The 15,609-nt window shown below is 40.6% G+C and overlaps 1 protein-coding gene across 1 annotated transcript in view; it reads right to left on the reverse strand.

The window, feature by feature from the left end:
• Positions 1-15,609, reverse strand: part of LOC308166216 (death-associated protein kinase 2-like) — a gene marked incomplete at its 3' end in the record, with an annotated part of 351,334 nt that overhangs the window by 11,014 nt on the left and 324,711 nt on the right. The window contains exon 2 of the mRNA XM_080540480.1: positions 1,635-1,697. Coding sequence (XP_080396606.1) covers positions 1,635-1,696 — 62 coding nt within the window. The 5' untranslated portion in view covers position 1,697. The remainder of the gene's footprint in view (positions 1-1,634; positions 1,698-15,609) is intronic.

The following is a 15,609-nucleotide window of genomic DNA, read 5'->3' on the forward strand; positions in this document are numbered from 1 at the left end:
AATCTATCATTTTCTCCCTGTTTTTGAAAGTAGTTTTCAGTTAAGTGTTTTTCTGAAAACTGTTTATTTTTAAGTTATACAATAGATTCTTGGTTTATTTATATTCTCCTGTCCGCCTCTTTGTCCTCCGGTTCATTTCATTATTACTTGCCGCGTCCCCTGGATATTATTTGGGGACATAACAGAAGCGTTTATGAGGCTGAAATATCAGAAAAGAATCTAGAAGAAACATAACCAAAACCTCAAATGCAAATGCAACTGGTAGGCCAAGGAAGGCTTCTACAGTGGATGACCGAATAATGTGCACCACAAGAAAAACCTGAACTTCACTAGCAGAACTAGAGGCGACATTGCAAGACACAAACCACAAAAACAGGATTATGGTTTGCAAAAAAATACCTAAAGAGCCTGCAGACATCTGGAAAAAGATGAGAGAAAGATTAACATGTACCAGAATGATGGAGTAAAGTGTGGAGAAAAAAGGGAACTGCCCAACATCCACAGCATAACACCTCATCTGTGAAATATGGTGGAGGGGGTGTTATGGCTTAGCCATAGATGGCCTCCAATAGACCTGAATAATTGTCTTCATTGATGACGTAACCGCTAAGCTAACCCCAGTGTACAGAAAAATTTCTTCAGCCCAAGAACGAGCCAATGCCTCCAAACTCATTAGATGGACATTCATCATACAGCAGGACAATGACCCAAAACATACAGCCATAGCAACTAGGGAGCTTTTCAGGGACTGGCCAAGTCAATCTCGATTTAAATCCTTTTGCATTGAAGCATTTGCTAAAGAGGAGACTTAAGGCAAAACCTCCTCAAAAGAAACAACTGAAGATGGCTGACGTACAGGCCTGGCAGACCTTCACCAGAGAGGATACCCAACTGTTGGTGTGGTTAATGGGTTGTATACTTTGTATACAAAGGATTAAATAGGGTACTATATGTCTAAAACGTGTTGTAATGGCTGCATGGTGATAGCAACATCCACAGAACACTTCAATAAAAGCTGAGAATCTCTACTTTAACTTCACTCAACTTTTCAAGTATAGATCCAAACGAAGAGCAGCACTATTTTGGGTGAGGACTGAGGGTTAGTCTAGAGCCAGAGTGGTGAATGTCATAGCTCTCTCCTCTCTCTCTCTCTCTCTCTCTCTCAATGTAACCCCACCTCTACAACTTCTACCTATCTAAATAAAGAAACATAAAGAGTGAAGGAGGGTAGATGTCCACTCTCCTTTAAAAAAAGAAAAAAGAGGAGTCTGAGGATCATCTTCGTAGCTGCATCTCTACTCATACCTCCTAGTAAAGATTTGACATGTGTGTGGCCTAGCAGTGTAACAACTGTCTAAACATACACACTTGTCTCTGGAGTTTACTTCTTTGTTTTTTTAATAAGGGGGCGTTTAATTATTATTATTTTTTTAAATCCTAATAACACTTCAACACTTTTTGTGCAGCAGTGTGTTCAACATTTCATATGATGTTCAATTTAGATCAATAACAAAACCAACTAATTTACATACATTTTAAATGTTATTTGCAGTAGAGAAACAGTACCGGGGGTAGTGGGGATGAAGAGGTCTTTAGGAGAGACAGTAGTACTCTGTACGATTATACTCTCTTACCTGCCCAGCACTTCTCCGATCTCATAGTAGTCCTCCACATTCTGTAGTTTAAAAACAGCCATTCTGATGCTCTTCTTTCTCTCTCCCTCGTTGTCCTCCACATCTACTGCATTCTATATAAGTTATAGGGATGACAGAACATACAGTATGTGTAAGGTTAACAGATGTAAATCATATGAAGGATAGGACATGCTTATTTGCACGAATCAGACCATGGAATCCAGGATGATACACAGACCAATGTGAACGCAAGAGAGCCATAACATTCCACTGAGGCATATACAGTACACTAAGGGAGAAGGCAGTGAGACTGAAATGTGTTATGCTACTGATGTGTGAAGAATCCTGGCATACAGTCATAGAAAATACTCTCCAATGGGGTTCTTACAGACACAAACTGTCATTTGGGATGCCTTTCTTGGATATATTAATGTATATATACCCATGTTGATTCTTGAAAGATATTTGTTCCGTCTATGAATTTGAGAGTGGCACATTTCTCCAAACCCATCCCTCAGCTTTTTGTGGCTGGGCTGGCGTTTAGAAATGATGGATTGTCCCTTTAATGGATACCATTGAAGAGAAGCATTTGAAAGGCAAGGTGAACATAAAACATGTAGTAACAGCTTAACATGAAAACTGAAAAAGGCATTCACACACAACTACTGGTACTACTACAAACACACATTCAATTTCACATCCTGTACTGTAAATAGACCCATTGATTTGTATCACTTTCTTGAGTTAAATCAAGCTTTCTACTCCCTTTTAAATATGCATTGATCAAAGGCCATAATGTGTGTGTGTGTGTGTGTGTGTGTGTGTGTGTGTGTGTGTGTGTGTGTGTGTGTGTGTGTGTATGTTAACTTGAACAAAAGCCAGTGTCCTGATCTGAACTTAGACACGGCAACAATGGCCTTTGATATTTATATAGCACAGATCATTTGTTTTTCTGTGTGTGGGTATGTGAGTGAGTGTGTGTGTGTGTGTGTGTGTGTGTGTGTGTGTGTGTGTGTGTGTGTGTGTGTGTGTGTGTGTGTGTGGGTGTGTGTGTGTGTGTGTGTGTGTGTGTGGTCATAATGTATAAATAACACAACTATAACCTGTCACAGCCTTAATGAAGTCACTGGAGACACTCTATGAAACTTGCAGAAAATGTGTGTGTGACATCAATTACAGTAAGCTGGTACTGATGTATGTATTCCTGGCAACCAAGATCACAAACATATAAGTTGTCTATTGTTAGCCAATCACGCGATTACAAGGCACGGATGCATGCGACAATGTCACGTGAAGTCTTATTTAGAAAATGAACATCTAGTTGGGGGCCTTAGGGCTATATGAGGCCTAATTAGCATATTTCCAAGATGGCGGCTCCCCGAAAATGAAAAAAAAGAAATTGAAAATAAAAAATAAAAAATCCAATATTGACCCATTTTTAATGTTGGGGAGCATGTGGGAGGGCCAGACCTCGTGAACTTAAAGACGGTTACAATTTGAAGTTATTTTTTCTGAGTGGGGCAGTCCCACTCATATTTTTCCTTTTTATTGACAGTTACAGTGAAGATTTAGACAGGAAGGATGGGTGAGAGAGAGAGGAGGGATGACATGCAGGATATGTCCCCGGCCGGAGTCGAACAATATGACGTTGGCTCCTCCTTAGTAGTGAGTCCTAAAAAGCTTCGATCATGTCAACCCAAAGCCTGTGGCATTCATTGTGTCATAGCCTATGTGAGGGGGAGTATGGATGACCTTCCAAGTATGGATGACCTTCACAAGGCAGTAACAGATAATGTTGATTCCAATCTGAAAAGCTGGGCAGAATCCTGTAAACATTTTTAGCTTCTTGGTAGATTAGTTACACAACCTTCCGATGTGCATGCAGCAGGTGTGTACTACATGCCAAATGTTATCTCATGTTGCGATATGCAGCAAAACGGCAAGCATCTCATGACACTGCCAGACCAGGGTATCAGAAGGGGAAGCATCTACCAGTGAGTGGGGGACAACCTTTGACCATCTAACTATTGCACAAATTGTTGCTCTAGTTGAGGATTCAGATCCTCCTTCACAATCTCCTATTACGGCAACTCTACAGGAACCTTATGAAAGAACACAGGTGTTTGTGTCTGATTATGAACCCCACACAACAACATTCAACAACATCTCCTCAGCTATCTGCCTGAATAGAGTGAACACCAGAAGGGGAGGGAAACCTACATCGCAAACAAGGAACAAGTGGCTAAGAGGAACAATTAGCTCAGGATGATTGTAGTTATCAGCGGCAGGAGAGAGGGGAGGGAGGCTATGACCAGGGAGGAGGGCAGGGGGTCAAGTTGGCAGGTGGATGGCTTGGATTTCCGGATGAGTTTAGATAAATCGGCAGCAGAGGGGAGATGGAAGCAGGAGAGAGGTACAGAGAGGGGGGATGGGGAGATAGGGGAGATGGACAACTGGACATAAGAGGGGTCAGTTGTTGGTGGATGTTGGCTATTTTTGAGTTGAAAAATGACATCAGAGAGTTACAGTGGTCAGTGGAGTAGAAGTGTGGGGGAAGGGAGTCGGGGGGGGGCGGAGTGAGTTGTTGACCACTGAGAACAGGGCCCTGGTGTTCCCAGCACCAGCAGTGATTTTGTCTGTAAGATATTGGGATTTGGCTGAGGAGAGGGCGTCTTTGTAAAGGAGGATGTGGGCATGGTGCATCTGTTTGTGAACAGTGAGACCGGTTTTTCTTGAAAGCCGCTCCAGCTGACGTCCTTTGGCTTTCAGCAGACGTAGGTGAGGGGAAAACCAGGGGGCAGAATGGGGGAATGAGACAGTCCGGGTTTTGAGGGGGGCGAGTGAGTCCAGCAGAGTTTGGAGTCCATCATTGTAATGAGAGACGAGCTGATCAGGGGTGCATGGGGGGGTGATGATGGGGAAAGTGTCGATGCCTGTTATGAGATCTGCTAAATTATTATGTCTGATGTTGCGGAAGGACATAGTACGTGACTGTTTGGTTTTGGATAGAGACAAACTTAAGTTAAATGAAACAAGCATGTGGTCAGAGATGGGGAGGTCAACAGCAGAACAGTTGAGGGGAGTGACACCTGAGCAACAGACCAAGTCCAAAATATGACCTTTAGAATGGGTAGGGAAATCAATATATTGTTGGAGACCAAAACTGTCCAGGCAAGAGATGAAGTCCTTAGTGAGAGCATGATTACTATTATCCATGTGAATATTTAAATCACCTAACAGAATTATGTTGGATGAGAGTGAACAGATGTGGGTGAGAAATGTGTTGAATTCATCAAAGAAATCCTTGTTTGGTTTGGGTGGGCGGTAGATATTAACTAAAACAGTTGGGGTAGGTCCATTTAGTTGTAGAGCCACAGACTCAAAAGAATGAGACACTGGCAGAGTGACAGGAGAGACCTTCCAGGACTCGCGGTGGATTATCGCGAGACCCCCCCCCTCTGCCGGTGAGACGAGACCCCCCCCTCTGCCGGTGAGACGAGACGCCCACAGCAGGTTAGACACGCCTACATTAGGTTAGACACGCCCACATCAGGTTAGACACGCCCACCGCAGGTTAGACACGCCCATATCATGTTAGACACGCCCACAGTAGGTTAGACACGCCCACAGCAACTAACACCAGGACGAGGGTCAGGGGATGCACAATATCAGGCTGGATGCATAAGTGTCTAATCAGGGTCACCAGGTGGAGTATTGTAAGACCTTAACTGGGTTCAAGTTCGTGGAACACTTGTTGATTTATAAATATGTCTGAAGCCTCGGGTTGCACTTACAACTACCATTACGAGGCGGACACACTCACACACACACACACACACACACACACACACACACACACACACACACACACACTCAGACACACACACACACACACACACACACACACACTCAGACACACACACACACACACACACACACACACACACACTAACACACACACACACACACACACACACACACACACACATACACACACACACACACTCAGACACACACACACACACACACACACACACACACACACACACACACACACACACACACACAAACACACACTTTTGGCTCTTAGATATCTCACATACCGAAAGGGGGCGTTGTGGAAACGAAGAATTCCTCCTTTTTCTACTCATCCTTAACTGTATCCCCGCGGACAGTCTGTCTATCATATACCGTTATACATATTTAAGTAAATATGCAAATATATACAAATATATAGATTCATCAACTAACATTAAAAGATACATTAGATATTAATAATATTAACATGAATAACATTATTAGATATAAGATATTATTATTATTATTAAATGGAAAGAGAAGACAAAACTAACATACCGAAAGGGGGCTTCGTGGAAACGAAGAATTCCTCCTTTTTCTACTCATCCTTATGAAAGTAGCAGACTGTAGCAGAAATGGTATATAATATATATATATATATATATATTCTCAGCGGACAATCTCTCTAGCATGTACCGTTATACAAGTCTGTATGTACCGTTGTCACACAAAAGTTTGACCAAACCATTCTATTATAGGTTTATCATGACGCCATAGTGCCGTTGTCACACCAACCCATTCTATTGGGTTTTTATGACGTCATGGTGTATTTTTTACGTCTGCGGTCAAACTTCGGAGGGCGCGCTCAAACAGATATGTTTGCATGATAATAATAATAATACTGATGATGATTATTATTATTATCATTATTATAATCATAATCATAATCATAACCCTTTTTGTATAGCACTTTTCCTGCAAACGTTGCAGCTCAAAGTGCTTTAACATATAAATACAAATGATGCAATTCAACCCCCTCTCTGCAAGCCAAGCACACATATCTGTATACGCCTGTCTTCCTCATAAATACATATTGCCTATGTTTTCTTTCCTGTCCTGATTATGATAGTATATGTTCTGTGCATAGGCTATTATGTCCCTGTTAAACCTACGGTTAGACTTTCAAACGTTCAAATGTTGCAATATGGTGATCAGACGTTGGTCAGCCTCAAATTCATTCTATATGTATGTGTGCTGATTTGTCAACTTATCAACAAGTTATGCTGCTATAAGCCTATATTTTGTTTTGGTCTGAGTTAGTTAGCCTTTGGTTGACATGATATGATTTATATATTGTATAACGTACAACTCGCCCCGGCTCCCACCAATCAATGTCATACAGGGACTGTTTTCCTGACAATTCACTCGCCTCTTCCTCGTCTATACTATATGATATTATAGTAATAGTATTATTGTAGTATGTGTCGTATATTTTAAACACACACACATACCAGGGCATGCAAGGACATGATGCCCTCTAACAATGAGGGTTCTATGGCAACCAGATGACCAACAGGAACCTCTGGGGGTTGGGCAAAGACACACATACACGCTGGCCCCTCCCCTCTGGAACGAAACGGGGAGAGAGGGAGAGAGCGTTCTCGGGAACCACGGCTGGAAAGAGAACGCTCTCTCCCTCTCTCCCCGTTTCGTTCCAGAGGGGAGGGGCCAGCGTGTATGTGTGTCTTTGCCCAACCCCCAGAGGTTCCTGTTGGTCATCTGGTTGCCATAGAACCCTCATTGTTAGAGGGCATCATGTCCTTGCATGCCCTGGTATGTGTGTGTGTTTAAAATATACTACATATTCATACATAGATCATACATACTACAGAAATATACGACATATGCTTAGTACTGTATCAACAACTCATAAACGTCAACTGCGCAATATCGATGTTGATTATGGTGTTGAAATTGCACCTACTTTCCTTGCACCTACTCTGCCTATGATGTATTACGGATGTAATACGGTATTATTAATACATAATAATAATATATATGTTTAAAAGACTGGGCTAACCCTGTTGTGTCCACACATAGGGTTACCGGTACTTGGGGATACTCTGCAGGGTTGATACGGTGATTAATGTATGATCGATTACTGTGATTGTGATGTGTAGCCTAATTGATCTGTGATTTATTTGTATTTATATTTTATTTTTTATTTAACCTTTATTTAACCAGATAAGTCAATTGAGAACCTATTCTCATTTACAAAGACGATCTGGCCAATTGGCAGAACAGAGGCAAGTCTGTACACAAAACACAACACAATATATACAATATAAAACACAACCCAATATAAAACATGAATGCCATGATACACATGTATCAAAAACATCTATACATTACAATACAATATGTAAAAGACAGCAGGGACCAGGGGGAAGTTAACTTAAAAGCAGGTGCAGTGATCCGAGACAACGTGTAAAAGTGAGTGTTTAAAAGTGGTGAGTTTTCGTGTCACTGCAACACGTTCCAGTCAGTGGGGGTGTAGGTACCTACAGCTACCTACAGGGGGCAGCGAACTGAACAGAATGACTCAGGCCAAAGGAAACATATCTAATCTCGTTATGAGCTGTTTATTTTATATTGTAGTGCTTTTCCCGTTGAAAGGTGAGCAAGATGGAAATCTATGTTTATTTTATATTGTAGTGCTTTTCCCGTTGAAAGGTGGGCAAGATGGAAATCTATGTTTATTTTTGTACTAATCTTACTATCCTTGTATCTATTTTCAGTTTTTGTTTTTGTTTTGTCTTGTGTGTTTGTATGTGCTATCCTACCTTTCTGCTGGATATGATTTTGTTTGTGGTTTCTTTTCTCCTATTGACATGCAGTAAATGTCCCTAGATTTTTATTTGAAACATTGATATTGACGTGGAGTGGAACTCTGTACAAGCCTTCTGGGCGTCGTTCCCTCCTTGCACAATTTTTCTTGTGTGCTAAATAAACAAACTAAACTAAACAAAGGAGGTGCGGACTTTGGGGGGGGGGCAGAGTGATAGTATATTTGTTGGAGCGGAGATTGCTGTGCTGGATGAGAAGTTCAGTAGTAAGCAGAGGTAGGGGGGGGATCTGCCGATGATGGATTATCAAACATGTGAATGGCCATAGCAAACATGTGAATACACATGGAAAAAAATAAGAATCCTTCTTGTAGCATTATGACTGCCAATGTCCCCTGTCCGGAGCATAGATGACTTTTTCTTTCTATGACTGATGGATAGATTATTCACTTAGTTAGACAAATGCATTTGTTGTAAGTTATTTACTGATAAATGCAAAAAATGGAAATGGAAATGGAAAAGAACACCATGCAGGTGAATTATATTCCATGAATTACAATGAGGCCCAGTATCTTCAGCATTGTTCAGTTGTAGTCTATTAGTCCATTAGTGAGATATTGATCCCAGCATGTATGAAAAATCTATGTCTGAGGATCATAGCGTTTTTACAAGGTACTTACAGTAAGTGGGGTGGATTATAGGTTGGCCGTTTTTTCTCTCATGATTGACTTGTCTCAAACACAATCTCTTGTTGTTGTGCGCCCTCTAGTGGTACTAAAACCATATGAGCAGTATGAACTTCTTACTTTGACCCTTTTAGTCTGAGGACAATATTTGATCAGATATTCTACTGCAAACAAATTGCCCAACAATCAAACATGCTCGATCTTTATCTTCCATGTGTCGTCATTGTAAATACGTTAGAATTGCAACTTATTTCCTTTTTAAGTACAGTGGACAAGATGACAATAGTTCATGGAAAACATATGGTCTTACTGAATAAATCCATAGGTGTAACATATTATTACATATTTATAGATGAACTGAACCAGTGGGTCAGTCGCCTGGTGTGGAGTGATGGCCAGTTGACTTGGACAGGTCAGGTCGCAGTGATGTGTGTTGAAAGGGGCACCGGTGACAAAGCGGATGACAGTGTGATGGTGGATGACGTCCAGTTTATTGAGAAGGTTTTTGGGGGCAATCCTGTCAATGATATCTCCATAGTCCAGAATTGGCAGGATGGTCATTTTTCACCAAAGTGTGTTTTTGCAGAGTGGGTGAAGGAGGCTTTGTTGCGGTACAGGAAACCAATTCTTGTTCTGACAGTTTGGTGAGAAGGTTATTGATGTGGGTTTGGAAGGAGAGTGAACTATCAAGCCAGATACCTAGGTATTTGTATGTATTGACACATTCTAGTACTGACCCATCCAGTGAGGTGATTTTTTTGGGGACAGGAGGCTTGGGGGTAGGGTCCGATTGAAGATCATGCATTTAGTTGTATTGGTGTTTAGGAGAAGATGGAGGTTGGAGAAGGCATATTGGATGCTGTTAAAGCTCTGTTGGGGGTCGGTCAGGGCAGTGTTCAGAGAGGGGCCAGACGTGTAAAGAATGGTGTCGTCGGCGTGCATTTAAGTAGGGATTTAAGTTGGTGTGAAGATGGGAAACAATCACAGTCTCTCTTTTTTGTGTTTTCCTGTGCTTTTATATTCATTGTGCTTGTATATGTTTATATATATGTTTTTATATTCACTTGATGTTCTTATTCCTGTTGTAAAGCACGTTGAGCTGCATTTCTTGTATGAAAGGTGCTATATAAATAAAGCTTTACTTACTTACTTACTTACTTACATGTGATGTGTTGCTCTTGTCTATTGTTGATACTTCAGTAAAGAACACAGTGACGCTATGATACAGTGTGTTGTGTGTGTGTGTGTGTGTGTGTGTGTGTGTGTGTGTGTGTGCACGCGCTCGAGCGTGTGTGTGTGTGTGTGTGTGTGTGTGTGTGTGTGTGTGTGTGTGTGTGTGTGTGCTATGATCCAGTGTGTTGTGGTGCTTCTTACCTCAAACAGAACAAACCCTAACCCATATGTACAGTCAGTGTGGAGGGAATCAGCAGTGTTCGTCTGGTTTGCCTGCAATTAATCTCGTTGTCAGACTGATGATGATGACTACATGTGTTGTTTACTAAAACTGTTGTTTGTTATATTGAGTGAAATCTTCAACACTTACAACGTTCGTAATATTAAAAAAACAAACGGAAAACACATTTAAATATTTAGTTTTTGTCATGCTTTCACCATCCCGTCACAAATGTACTCATTCTACTGCTAGACTAAAAAGCCAATGTAGTTATACTATCATATGACAGCTTAATTTTAGCCTATAACGTGTTTATTTGCCCAGATATTCCATCACAGTATTAAACCATTCACTTTCTTTCTTGCACTATTATTACATTAGGACCGGTTCACTCTGTAAACGGAACTAGAGATCAGTTCCAGGTCGGTAGCTGGAGAGAGTCAGCGGTGAAGCTGACGGCAGTTCGCGAGCAGGAGGTGACGAGTCGGATTGTTTGACACGTTTCTGCGGCTGGACTGTGACTGGACAGGAGTTGCTAGAGGGAAGTGACGGTGTAGGAAGGGTATGATGGAGTCGGAGGAGGAGGGGGGTGAGCACATGGGTCGCAACAAGCGGAAAAAACAGGAAAGAGAGGATCAGGTTGGATCAAAGGCTATGAGAAAAGATGAAGAGTTTAAGGTGTTTGTTTCTCTGGAGAAAGAGGGAGCAACATTTGATGGGTGGAGTCCTATGCAAATAACTAAAACTGTGTATAAGGAAATTGGGGAGGTGAGGAGTGTTAGGAAGTTAAGAAATGGTTCATTGTTGGTGGAGTGCAAGGATGAGGAACAGCTAAAGAAAGCAGTCAAGGTAACTGTATTGAACGGTCAGAAAGTAAGAAGTGTAAAAGTTCGAAAAGGAAGCAGAGGAGTTATAACCGGTATCCCTGTTAAAGTTTCAGTAGAAGAGGTGAAAGCTAACATAAAAAATGTAAAGGTGAGCGAAGCGAGGAGATTGAAGACTAAAAGAGATGGGATTCTTTGCGATAGTCTATCAATTTTGCTTACTTTTGAGGAAGAACGCCTCCCAGAGAGAGTGTTCATTGGCTATATGAGCTACGAAGTGAAGGTGTACATACCTCCCCCGTTACGGTGCTACAAGTGTCAAAGATTCGGGCATATAGCGGCAGTGTGCAAAGGGAAGATAAGATGCAGTAAATGTGGAGGAGAACACAAATATGAGGAATGCAGGGAGGGGGCAAATCAAAAATGTTGTAATTGTGGTGGCACTCACAGTGCAGCATATGGGGGGTGTGAGGTATTCAAACGCATGAGAGAAGTTCAAAAGGTTAAAGCTGAGCAAGGGCTGTCTTATGCAGAAGCAGTTAAGCAAATCCCCAAACCAGTTATTGTGGCAAAGGAAGGGAATAACATGAAGGGAGGAGAAAGTAGGCCTACAGCGCCGTGTGGAAAAAGTCAGGATGACACATTGATTGTAAAGAAAATTGATTTTGTGCTTTTTATTGCTGATGTTATCAATGGAGCTGCCCAAATACATAGTAGAACAGATAGAATTAAGATTATAGTTAAGTCTGCCAGAAAGTACTTAAATGCGCAAGGGATGGAGTGGGGAGATGTAGTAGATGCGCTTAATGAACCAGGTACTAGTAGTGTCGAGGAATCATCTCAATCAAAGACATGTTCAGACATATAATAATGGTATTAACTATCCTCCAATGGAATGCAAGGAGTTTGATTTCTAATGGGCAGGAATTTAAAAAATTTGTTGTAGACTTACAAAAGAAACCTAATGTAATATGTATACAGGAAACATGGTTGAGACCGCAATGGGATTTTGTAATACAGGGTTATGTAGGTATTCGGAATGATAGGAAGAATGGGAATGGTGGTGGTGTGGCTACATTTGTTAAAAATGGGACAATATTCAAAGTAATTAACTTGGGGAAAGAACATGAGTCAATAGTGGTGAAAATTTGGACAGGGAAAGATGAGTTTGTAATAGTGAACTATTATAATCCATGTAAAAGATTATGTCATGACACATTAGATATGGTGGGTGCACAAGCACAGGGTAAAGTGATATGGTGTGGGGACTTTAATGCACACAGTGCATTGTGGGGGGGTGAAAGAACAGATGCAAATGGTTTAATTATAGAGGAATTTATAGAGGATAAGGGATTGGTGTGTATGAATGATGGGAGAGGTACTAGATATAATAGTGCTCAAAATAAGGAGAGTGCAATAGATTTAACACTGGCTTCAATGGGAATTGCAGGTATCACAAATTGGGAAGTGTTAAGGGAGTCTACAGTAGGGAGTGATCATTACCCTATAAGTATTATGCTTGGAGTAGAAGTAAATCAAGAAGAGGACATTAAGATACCGAGATGGAAGTTGGATAAAGCTGACTGGGAGAACTTTCAGCAAATTAGTTGGGTCAAGGTTGAACCGTTACTTAGAGAGGAAATATTAGATGTGGATGAGTTTAATGAGAAGTTGGTGTCAGCCATTATAGAGTCAGTACAGGAAACAATACCGATGAGTAAAGGGTGTAAAGATAGGAAGAATGTACCTTGGTGGGATAAAGAGTGTTGGCAAGCAGTTAAGCATAGGAATAGTTCATTTAGACAGTTGAAAAAACATCATTCTCTGGAATCATTAATTCAATATAAAAGGGCACAAGCAGTAGTTAGGAAAACTATAAAAACAGCTAAACGGACATACTGGAGGAAATATTGTAATACGATAGGAAGGGAGACTAAGCTGTCTGATATATGGGGAATGATCCGAAGAATGAGTGGAATTAAAAGGAATTATGTAATACCAGTGTTGACAGGTAGCAATAAATCAGCAGTCAGTAATAAAGATAAGGCAGAACTTCTGGCAGAAACACTCGTGAAAGTTCACAGTTCAGGTAATTTAACAGTAAATGCTAGACACCGTAGGGATACAATTCTTGCTCAGAATGTAGATGTTAATGTAAAGAAGAGTGCAACAAGGGATAGTTTAGATTTACCTTTTACATTGCTTGAATTAAAAAGGGCTGTAAATGTGAGGAGGCAATCATCACCAGGGAAGGATGGTATTTGCTATAGTATGTTAGCTCATATGAAGGATCATGCATTATATGTAGTATTAAAGTTGTTTAATAAAGTGTGGGAATCAGGTAAAATTCCAAACAAATGGAAACACTCAATCATTGTACCTATTTTAAAACCAGGTAAAGACCCATCAGATCCATCAAGCTACAGACCAATAGCACTTACATCACAGTTAGGGAAAACTATGGAGCGAATGATCACAGAAAGGCTAACATACTATTTAGAAAGTAAAGAGTTGTTCTTTCCTTTTCAAAGTGGGTTCCGTAGAGGAAGAAATACTATGGATTCCATTTTACGTCTTGAGTCAGAAATTAGGAAAGCTCAAACTAACAAAGAAATGGTGTTAGCTGTCTTTTTCGATGTTGAGAAAGCTTATGATATGTTGTGGAAGGAAGGATTGCTAATCAAATTAAGTAAACTGGGGGTAGATGGTAGGTTATATAACTGGGTGTTAGATTTTCTTTTTGGCAGGACAATACAGATAAGGGTAGGGACAGAACATTCAAAGGAATACAGGGTTGAGAATGGGACTCCACAGGGGAGTGTTTGTAGTCCAGTATTATTCAATGTCATGATTAATGACATCTTTGAACAAATAGAAAAAGGAATAGGGAAGTCTTTGTATGCAGATGACGGGACCTTGTGGATAAGGGGGCGGAATCTGAGATACATAGAGAAGAAAATGCAGATTGCAATTGAGAAGGTGGAACAATGGGCAAATGAGTGGGGGTTCAAATTATCTATACCTAAAACACAGGTAATAGTTTTTTCTAAACGATCGAGAGAAGTGTCATTGAAATTATATGGGCATACTTTAGAACAGGTTCATGTAATTAGATTCCTTGGTGTTTTATTTGATGAAAAGTTGACCTGGAAACAGCACACGGATAAAGTAAAAGATAAATGTAAAAAGGTCAATAACCTGTTAAGATGCCTGTCAGGGAGAGATTGGGGAGCAAGCAGAGCAGCATTGTTTAATGTGTATCAGGCTTTGATGAGGGCTTCTCTAGATTATGGATGTTTAGGATACATGTCAGCAGCAGTAAGCCATCTTAAAAAGTTGGATGTGCAACAATCACAAGGACTTAGAATATGTAGTGGAGCTTTTAAAACATCCCCAGTAGCAGCAATACAAGTTGAAGTTGGGGAACAGCCACTGTGGATACGCAGAATTAAACTATTGTTAGCTTACTGGGTTAATCTCCAAGGTCAGAATAGTTCACATCCAACTAGGTCTATTGTACAAGATTGTTGGGAGCATAATAAGACACATTATATGAGTTTTGGATGGATAGGGAATACAATAGCAAAAAGGTACGATTTAGATAAATTACTGTATAGTCCAGTAATCCCGCACTCAATTATTCCACCCTGGTTATATGTGAATCCATTAGTAGATTTAGATATACAGCAAGAACTACGAAAGAAGTCCAAACATGCACATCCTGGGAATGTGGTACAAAACTATATTGGTCAGCACTATACAGGCAAGTTCTTAATTTTTACAGATGGCTCAAAAGACCCAGAGACAGGACGTACAGGAGCTGCAGTATTCTTCCCACAGTATAAAACAGGAATTAAAAAAAGAACTACTGATCATTTATCAGTGTACACAGTGGGGCTCCTAGCAATATTGACAGCATTAGAATGGTTGGTAGAGAATAGGGTTAGTAATGCACTCATTGCCTCTGACAGTTGGGCAGCACTGTCAAGTATCAGATCGTTGAAATCATGCAGACAGGATATTGTTTTCAAGATCCATCATTTAATTTATGTAATATATAGTATGGATATCACTGTTTGCTTTGTTTGGGTTCCTGCTCATGTAGGGGTAGAAGGAAATGAAGATGCGGATATATTAGCTAAGCAGTCACTTAAATCAGAATCAATAGAAATGGATATTCCACTTAGTAAAGCTGAGGTAAAATCAATCATTAACAAACACATGCAGGAACTATGGCAAGAAAACTGGAACAGAAATGAAACAGGAAGGCATTTGTTTAACATTCAAAAGAAAGTCGGAATAGGAAGTAGGATGGGCAGGAACCGGAAAGAAGAGACAGTGATATCCCGGCTCAGGATAGGTCATACTGGGTTGAATGACACACTTTACAGAATAGGAAAACACCCAAACGGCATTTGTGCACACTGC

The sequence above is a fragment of the Nansenia antarctica genome (assembly GCF_963989245.1).
Source record: "Nansenia antarctica genome assembly, chromosome: 10".
In the NCBI taxonomy this organism is placed as follows: Eukaryota; Metazoa; Chordata; class Actinopteri; order Argentiniformes; family Microstomatidae; genus Nansenia; species Nansenia antarctica.